Below are 9,433 nucleotides of genomic sequence, written 5' to 3'. Positions count from 1 at the left end.
AAGCCTCCCTTGCCCATCTGATCACCCTCAAATCTAGGCACACCTCCCTCCCCCGTACCCTCTCCGGAACCCCGCCGGCTAGGACTTCGTCGTACATTTCCTTTCCCAGTAGCATGTGTTAACTGAGCTGTGATTGAATGATGGGTGTGTAAGTGAACGCTCTCTCCCGCCACTGCCGAATTGCTCTTTGACAACCGTGCTGCTATCCTGTACCCAGATGGTGATGACGTGATCCCCATGCATGTTAAAATTCACAGAACTCTACATCAAACGTGGTGAGTCTTACCGTGCATAAATCTGAAATTAAAAATGCTGGAACAGAGACTAAATTGTGGCGGGCAGAGGCAGACGTGAGGAAGGCATTTAGGAAGTTACTGTAGCAATCCACCAGAAGACATTGCTTGGACCCAGGTGGAATGAACCAGGGATTTGATGAGAAGTGCCTGGGGCCAGTAGAATTTTGGACATCATGGTTTCAAGCCTCAGCAATATTGACATTTAGGGTCAGAAAACTCTGCTGTGGCTGGGCTGTGCCCTGGGGGATGTTTGGCGGCGTCCTGTCCCAGGCCTCCTTACCCTGTAGAGAGCAGTAGCACTTCTCAGGTGACAACAGAAAGGTCTCCCCAGGGCCAGCGCTGTGGCTTAGCAGGAAAGGAGCTGCCTGTGATGCCGGCATCCCATATGGGCACTGGCTGGAAACCTGACTGCTCCACTTCCAACCCAGCTCCCTGCTAATGCGCCTAGGAAAGCAGCAGAAAGTGGCCCAAGTCCTTGGGTCCCTGCACCCAGAAGGGAGACCCAGAAGAAGCTTCTGGCTCCTGGCTTCTGCCTGACCCATCCCTGGCCATTGCGGCCATGTGGGGAGTGGAAGACCTCTCTCTGTTTCTCTCTCTCTCTCTCTCTCTGTGTGTGTGTGTATGTGTGTGTATTTCTCTGTAACTCTGCCTTTCAAATAAATAAAAATAAATCTTAGATAAGAGAAAACAAAAAGGACCCTTGATGTTGCCGAATGTTCAGGTGGAGGGGAGGATCCCCCCCGCAGTGAGAACCACTGTTATAATGAAGGTCTTGAGCTTTGGGCCACAGACTAAGCACTCCATCAATAATCAGTTGGGGCTTAGTCGGAGCAGGTTTCAGGTAGCATATATACATACAGATGATGGCAGCCCACCATCTAAGACCGTGAACATTTTTTACTTAGAGGGACTTGGGAGTTCTGTAGCCTGCAAAGGGTTTATGCTGTGACGTTCTGCCCAAGCACTAAACACTTCACAGTTCCTGTCATCGGTGGCATCATACTCCCGTTGCACATTGAGTTCCATTGTATGATGATTGTCTTAAAGTTTGAAACTCAAAGTCATAATACCTGTTATATTCCTACCTAATGCTATTTCCACAATTGAGGTAAATCCACCCTTCTAAGAATGTTGGGTACAGAAAGGCCATTTGAATGAAAGTGTTGGCAGCTCTGAGAGAAATACATAACTTTTAAAAACATGTTAATGGGGCCAGCTCTGTGGCTCACTTGGTTAATCCTCTGCCTGCAGTGCCGGCATCCCATGTGGGCACCGGGTTCTAGTCCCGGTTGCTCCTCTTCCAGTCCAGCTCTCTGCTGTGGGCCGGGAGGGCGGTGGAGGATGGCCCAAGTGCTTGGGCCCTGCACCCGCGTGGGAGACCAGGAGGAAGCACCTGACTCCTGGCTTCAGATCAGCATAGCACACCAGCCGTAGCAGCCATTTGAGGGGTGAACCAATGGAAGGAAGACCTTTCTCTCTGTCTCTCTCTCTAACTCTGCCTGTAAAAAAAATGTTAATAGTTTTGCATTTCTCTTATGGGTCCCTCTCCTTGGTCAGCCAGAGGTATCTATCAGCCTCAAAGGGTACATAGAACTATGATGTCAGGAATGAGGAAAAGGAAGCAAGCAAGCAAATGGCTTTTGACTTCTAAAGCAGGATTTTTTATTCTGAAGAGACACAGTCATCTTGAAAAAGCCAGACACTATCAAGAGAGGTTTTATAGATTTTTAAATCTCCATTAAGATCTCAAAACCCAAACTTTGGCGATAGTAAAAGCGACATGTAACTGACATCCTGTAGTAGGGAAACTGAGGCAGTGACCTAGGGAAGGTGCTTGCCAAGGTGGAAGGAGGGAAGTCTTCCACTTCCGATCTAGTGGAGTGGGGGGTGGGGGGAGGTGCTTGAGTAAGTACAGTCAGCATATCCACCGGTTCTGCCTTCCTGCCCTGCACTGGGATCTTCAAAGGGGGCAGAAACTGTAATGGAGACATCACATAGGTGGGATACTGGAGAGCCTGAAGCGATTTTAGCCAGGAGTTTGCTTCCCCTCTGTGAAAGAAGAAGCCTAGCATTTGGCACCTTCAACACGGTGCTGGGACAATGGTGTTCAGCAGTGCTAAGATGAGTGTTGGAGGGGATGAGGAAGGAGAACCAGGATGAATGGTGACAAAGAGGAGATTTATATCCAACTGCAGTGAATGGGAGCTACATCCATTCTTCTCATGCCCCAGGCCCAAGCGAGCCTTGAGTCCTTTATATGTTAGAGACTCTTAGTACTCTTTTAAACGCTTCCTCCTTCTCCTATAAGTAATAGAATTCCATGACTTTTAGCCAGGGTCATGACTACCTTGAACAAAGAATTTTCCCAGCCTGTCTTGCAGTTAAATAAGGGTACAATCCTCGGGTTTGGCCAGTGGGTTGTGTGGTGTGTCCTTAGACAAAGTGGTGTCTCATTTTCCTTCTCCTTGAACACAGGAATGTGGACATGATGGCTGGAGCTGGAGCAGCATCTTGGATCATGGGGTGTTCTTTGAAATGGAGAGTACATATGTAGAGCACCAGACTATATGTGCATGAATTGCTTCTGGATTTGAGGGGGAGAGAGAGAGAAAGAGAGAAAGAGAGAGAGAGAGAAACTTTTATCCTGATTAAGATACTATAATTTTCAGTTTTCTATAGCAGATGCAACCACTTGTAACTAATATTCCACTTCATTAAAAGTTCTTGTTACTATCCTAATCAGAACTTAGCAATATGTCTCGCTTGGCCTTTTGAAAGAATCTATTAATTGATATTCCTAAATTCACTCATATTCTCCTCAACCTGTTTTCTATGTAAGAGCTACAGTGATTGATTGAAAATGCAGTCAGATTGTCAGCCCGTTCCCCTCACAAGCATGGCAGTGGCTCCTTGATGCTTTTAGAGTACATCTAAGTAGTTAAAGTGAAGATTCCTGTGTAGTCTGGACCCTACCTATTTCTCCATCTTCACCTTCATCCTCCTTACTCTCCATACTTAGCCAAACCAGCCTTTCAGTTTCTCAAATGCGTTTGGTTTCTGCCACCCTAGGGCCTTTGCCTGTGCTGCAGCTTTTGCCCTTTGCTCTTGCTCTCCTTTTGGCCCTTTGCATGGTCAACCTCTCCCCATCAGACTTCATCTCAATCACCATTTCTACAGGGAGGCTTTCCGTGATCCACCTGACATTCCCCCCACTTCCTCATTGTAACTCTCATGACTCCGTGCGCTTCTTCCTAGCAGCATTGTCATATTTCTGCCTCTATGTTTTGTTCAAGATTCTTTGGATAATTTTTAGCTTTTCTGTTAGGTGATAAGCCCCATTTAAAAAAAAGTGTGCCATATTTTCTTTGGTCATATATTCCTAATGCCTTCAATAATGCCTGGAACATATTAAACATTTTGTTCCTTTTTTTAAAGATTTATTTGAAAGGCAGAATTAGAGAGAGGGAGAGACAGATTTTTTTTTATTTAGAAAGCTTTTATTTAATGAATATGAATTTCATAGGTATAGCTTTAGGAATATAGTAGTTCTTCCCCTAATACCCGCTCTCCCATCCCCGCTCTCCTACTCCTTTCCCCATCCCGTTCTTCATTAAGATTAATTTTAATTAACTTTATATACAGAAGACCAACTCAATACTAAGTAAAGATTTCCACAATTTGCATCCACACAGACACACAAAGCATAAAGTACTGTTTGAAGACTAGTTTTACCGTTAATTCACATAGTACAACACATTAAGGACAGAGGTCCTACATGGGGAGTAAGTGCACAGTGACTCCTGCTGTTGATTTAATAACTGAAACTCTTATTTATGACGTCAGTGATCACCCAAGGCTCTTGCCATGAGCTACCAAGGCTATGGAAGCCTTTTGAGTTCACAAACTGCATCAATATTTAGACAAAGGCCATAATCAAAGTGGAAGTTCTCTCCTCCCTTCAGAGAAAAATGCCTCCTTCTTGAGACAGAGATTTTCCACCTGCTGATTCACTCTCCACATGGCTGCAGTGCCTGGGACTGGGCCAGGCCAAAGTCCAGGGCCAGGACCTCTCCTGGGTGTGTTAGCAGAGAGCTGGATCAGAAGTGGACCAACCAAGACTTGAAATGGTGCTCCTATAGGATGCAGCTCAACCAACTACACCACAATGCTGGCCTCTCAAAAAACATTTCTCATGAGTAAATGAGAGTTAAAGAGTAGTCACGTGCAGATGGCTTGTGAAATTTTTTTGCACCAAAATAATCTTTTAATTCTATTTTCCATGAACTTTTGAAATACTCAGATAACATGGAAATCAAGAATTTTTGGCAGTGGAATGAAATGTGCACAATGAAAACCCATTTTTGGCTGCATTGTGCAAAATAGGTTGGACAGAAACCGTTTTGAGAGTTGAAAGGCTTCCTCAGCTGTAGCAGACACCCAAGTGGCAAATAAGAAAGGCTGTGTAGGGATCCTGCTTGACAAGACCACAGCCATTTTTATGGTAACTGCCATCTTGCCCTTTCGGTAACCCTCGCTGTCATCCCAAACCCTGTGGGATAAGCAAAGTCATTACGATAACATGCCAGGCTGATTTGGCCAGGTCAGACCTTGGAATGTCTCTTATCTGATGCCTGGAATGTTATTACTTGAGAAAGTCCAGGTGCGCATAGGTTAGCTGTGAGTCGCCTTTGTCTAGCTTAACCCACATATGAACACCTCACTCCTGCTGGGAGGTAAGGAGTTCCGTGTGTCTTATGGCCACCCAAGACCCCGCTTCTCTTTACAGATTCCCCTGCGAGTTACATTTGGGTAATCTCAGATTTGTTCCTTCAGTCTCTCCTCATATACCCAGTTTTTCTGAAACAAGCTAGCTTTGTGTTAGTTCCTGTTGTTTTTGAGAAACCTCTAGCGTAAATAAAGTTGGGACTCAGTTTTCCACTGCTGGCTTGGGATTTGGCTTTCACGGCCTGGTTAGTGAATTATCCTTACTGCTCTGATTTCTCATTTTCCATTTTGTTGCTGCAATTATTTTATTTCCTGTTCTTGTTTTTGATTTCTATTTTTAGTATCTTTATTGTAGTCTTAGTGGAATTTGGGGAAGGAACAAAATTAGATATACATATTTAAGGCTACTTGGGAATTCATACATCTTTGCCTCACTATGACATTTTGTTTTGTTTTTGCAATAAAATCACTTCTCAAATTGGCCAAGAGTTTCAGTATGTGACAGTAATAAATGATGGCAAAACTAAATGAAATAGTGGGAGTACAAACTGATACATTTCTGAGAAGCAATGTTTCTCCAAAGTCTGAAAAATGTGAACCAAAGTTCCTCCCTAGTGGTTTATCCTAAGAACATAAGTTAAGGAAGCTCCTTGCAGTTTTATTTTTAGTAATGAAAAATTTTCCAACAATCCAGGGCTCATTAAATATGTCAACTTAAGCGTGTGCTGAAGAAGCAAACTTCCCAAACAGAATTGCTCCAGAGGTCACTCCTGAGCGGTCACGTGTGCAATCACAGGACAAGCTTAGCTCATCTTCCTCAAGCAGGAATTTTATTGGTTTGGGTGTGACACAGACTTCAGTTAACCAGCCATTCTCCATTTCTTCTTCAGTAATAAAACCCTGATTTGTAGCAAAGGGTTTTGCCGCTCAGAATAACGAGACATTTCCTCCCTCTCTGCTGGAGCTGGGTGTGGCTTTAGGACGAAGCACCACACAATGCGGTGTCAGTGAGGTGTGATGAGAGACTTCCCGGGAGGCCACCTTGGTGTGGCTGAGTGAACAGCAGACAGAACGCATTGAGCTACTTTCTGTACTTAAAAACTTCTGCGTGATTAAAAGAAAAATGCAATTGTTATCTTTAAAAAGGAATATAAAAAAGTTCTCATTTGAGGAGTGTAGGAGAAAGAGGGGAGTGTAGGAAAATTGCTTTATTTCTAAGAGCATTTTTGGATAAAGCAATTCTGATTTTCCTCTAGGATGAAGTCCAATATGAAAAGACGGACGCGGCTCGTGCAAACTGGTTGAGTAGAGACTCCTTTTTGTGTTTTTACTGTGCTTATTTCTAAGCCTTCTAGAAACACACACACACACACACAAAAAAAAACAAGAACAGCTTGGCTTTGTGGAACCCAAGATGCCCGTCCTCCGCCTGCCCAGGCTCTAAGATGCGGCGTTTCGGAATTTAGGAACAGCGCACGTGGTTTTCAGACTGTGCCCCTCTCGGACATCGGAAAACCTGCATCTGCACAAAAGTCGCGAACCTAACTGGCTTCAACTTCTGCTTAGAATTTGCCGGCGAAGCATCGACGACCATTGGGCCAGACCGGCGAGAAGACGCGGGCTGGGTACCCAATCTTGGAAGTCGGGGGCGGTGCGAGCCAGGACCCCGCCCCTCCGCGAAGCCAATAACTCGAGACGGGAGCGGGAGGGGCGTGGCGGGCCTTGCAGGCGCCGTCGTGATTGGCACTTAGGCTCCCGCTGCCCGGGAGGCTGCCCCGACGTCTAGCTCCGGAGAACCCCAGGCGATTGCGGACCTATGAAGTTTGTCCGCTCCGGGGTACCGTAGTGGCTTTTAGCCCGGCCGGGCGGGCGGGCAGGGCTGGCCTGGGCTGAGCTAGGCTGGGCGCCTGGAGGCAGGCTCAGTCCCGGAGACCCTGATGGCTGCGGTGTTTCTGGTGACGCTCTATGAATACTCGCCGCTTTTCTACATCGCGGTGGTCTTTACCTGCTTTGTCGTGACTACCGGCTTGGTGCTAGGATGGTGAGTGGCCCAGGGCTGGGGGCCAGGGAAGGAGGGGCGGACAGCTCGGGAGGGGGGTCGCGGCCAGCAGCCGAGCGCGCTGGGTCAGGGGGCCGCGGGGCTGGGGCGCCTGCTCCCGTCGGGGGAGTCGGGGCCGAGGGCAGGGACGCGCCTCGCGAGGAAAACCAGGTGAGCACCGCACCTGTGTCACTGCCCCGCCTCTCCGGCGGGTCCCCGCCGCTGCGGGCCGGATTCGGGCATTTCACCCAGCTTTGTTGAGAGGTGATAACGCAGCCAGAGGAGGGGCCGGCACTGGTGTGGGGTCAAGTGCCTGTCCAGCAGGTTTCTGCCCCGCGCCAGGCCTGCTGTGTGCGCAGGGAGCCCGGGTCCCCTGTGGTACCACGCACCGAGGCAGGCGGTCAGCCAGACCGGCGATCGTGTTTCTGACCTGAACGGAGCACTCGCTCTCAGCTCTTGCCGCAGAACTTGTAACTGAGCTTTGGGGAGGTAATGGTTTCTGGATAGATTCCACAGCTTTTGTCGTCACACGTAGTCTATAGATAGGACTCTAAAAGGACAATTTCAGGGGCTGGGAGAGACCTGAGGGAGAAGTGACCCTAAGGGGTCGAGGCAGTTGACCTGCTGCCGACAAGGAGAAAGACTGTTAGATAATCCCCGGGGAGTTCTTTTTCTTTTTTAAAAAGATTTATTTATTTTATTTGAAAGGCAGAGTTACACAGAGGCAGAAGGAGAGAGAGAGAGAGAGAGAGAGAGAGAGGTCTTCCATCCGCTGGTGCACTCCCCAGATGGTCGCAACGGCCGGAGCTGAGCCGGTCCGAAGCCAGGAACCAGGAGCTTCTTCCGGGTCTCCCACGCGGGTGCAGGGGCCCAAGGACTTGGGCTGTTTTCTACTGCTTTCCCAGGCCATAGCAGAGAGCGGGGGTCGGAATTGGAGCACCAGGGACTCGAACTGGAGCCCGTATCAGATGCGGGCACTGCAGGCAGCCCCCCCCACACACACCACAGCGCCGGCCCCGCCCCTGCCCCTGGCCAGTTCTAGCCCGGGCGCACCTGTGGGCAGACCTCGGAAATACAGCCGGCTGGCACCTGCGAAAAGATGGTGGCTCCCCATGCGTCCAGCCCTGGTTCCAAGTGACCAGTACTCGTGGGCCTAAAGAGGTCCGAGAGGACTCCGCGGGGGCGGGGAGTCCTAAGCTGGGTTTTGGAGGAGTGATTTGAAAACCAGAGATGAATGTGTGTGTGGTGGAGAAGGCATTTCAGAGCAGACAGTATGAGCCCAGGGGGCCATGTTAATGCCTACACCAGACTTCTTAAAATCAGTTTTAAAACACCCATTGATCCCACGTGATGGGGGTTTCAGCAAGTTTCTGGAAAATGGGATTATAAAATCGCTATTTTGGGGGGGTGGCCGGTGCTATGGCACAGTGGGTTAATCCTCTGCCTGTGTCGCCGGCACCCCATATGGGTGCCAGTTTGAGTCCTGGCTGCTCCACTTCTGATCCAGCTCTCTGCTATGGCCTTGGAAGGCAGTAGAAGATGGTCCAAGCACTTGGGCCCCTGCAACCAAATGGGAGACCTGGAAAAAGCTCCTGGCTTCGGATCGGCGCAGCTCTGGCCGTTGCAGCCATTTGGGGAGTGAACCAGCGGATGAAAGACCTTTCTGTCTCCCTCTCTCTGCCTGTAACTCTGCCTCTCAAATAAATAAATAAAATCTTAAAAAAAAATAAGATAGCTATTTTGGTACAAAGAAATTCAAAGTCTGTGCATAGGTTTTTCATTTAACATACTTGGCGTGAACTTTTTGAAGGACCCTGGTTTATCATGACTGTAAAGAAAGGACACAGGCTCTTGTCAGTGTCTGAAAAGACCTAACTTATTTAGGAACAAACCCAGGTTTTCACATTTCCACACTGCTCCTCCTCACCCCCCAGCCGTAGCACATTAACTCCCTTACATGTGGGTGCGGGAAGATGAAGACGAACCTTACACAGTTTGTTCTCAACCCAACAGATTCTATTGCTGTTATTAATTTTAAGAGGGTTTGTAATTGGAATGCGGGAGGTGTTGCCCAAGAGAAAAAAGGAGTCTTAACACAGGAGTTTTAAATGACCGTAATGTTAGTGTTATTCTCCTAAAGCATCCCATTCCTTCCATAAGGAATATAGTTACTTGGTTAATAATTGCATTATATGATTAGATTTTATTTTAACAGGCCAACTAATTAGATACCTCTGCTGTATGTCTACCTTTGAGAACAGGAAAATGAGTGGACTCTATTGATAATGACACTGACCTTTGTGGGGGAGGGTTTTCAGGAATGTCATGTGTGTAGTGGGTAAGAGAAGACTTGGAACTGACTTAAATCTTGGCT

At 47.7% G+C, this 9,433-nt stretch overlaps 1 protein-coding gene across 3 annotated transcripts in view; it reads left to right on the top strand.

Moving 5' to 3' along the window:
• The window catches only part of CGRRF1 (cell growth regulator with ring finger domain 1), a 44,679-nt gene that overhangs the window by 1,626 nt on the left and 33,620 nt on the right, over nucleotides 1-9,433 (top strand). The window contains exons 1-2 of one of the 3 annotated variants that reach the window (XM_070053641.2): nucleotides 82-275; nucleotides 6,278-7,062. The exons of 1 other annotated variant lie outside the window; for it this stretch is intronic. In XM_070053641.2, coding sequence (XP_069909742.1) covers nucleotides 6,959-7,062 — 104 coding nt within the window. In that variant the 5' untranslated portion in view covers nucleotides 82-275; nucleotides 6,278-6,958. Of the gene's footprint in view, nucleotides 1-81; nucleotides 276-6,277; nucleotides 7,063-9,433 lie in introns of those variants that run through there. One more of the 3 variants, XM_008269674.5, reaches the window with a different exon arrangement.

Source organism: Oryctolagus cuniculus, chromosome 12 (genome assembly GCF_051225735.1).
Source record: "Oryctolagus cuniculus isolate XC-2025 breed Fujian yellow rabbit chromosome 12, ASM5122573v1, whole genome shotgun sequence".
NCBI lineage: Eukaryota > Metazoa > Chordata > Mammalia > Lagomorpha > Leporidae > Oryctolagus > Oryctolagus cuniculus.
Note: the sequence above shows the minus strand (reverse complement) of the source record. Positions and strands in the feature narration are given on the sequence as shown.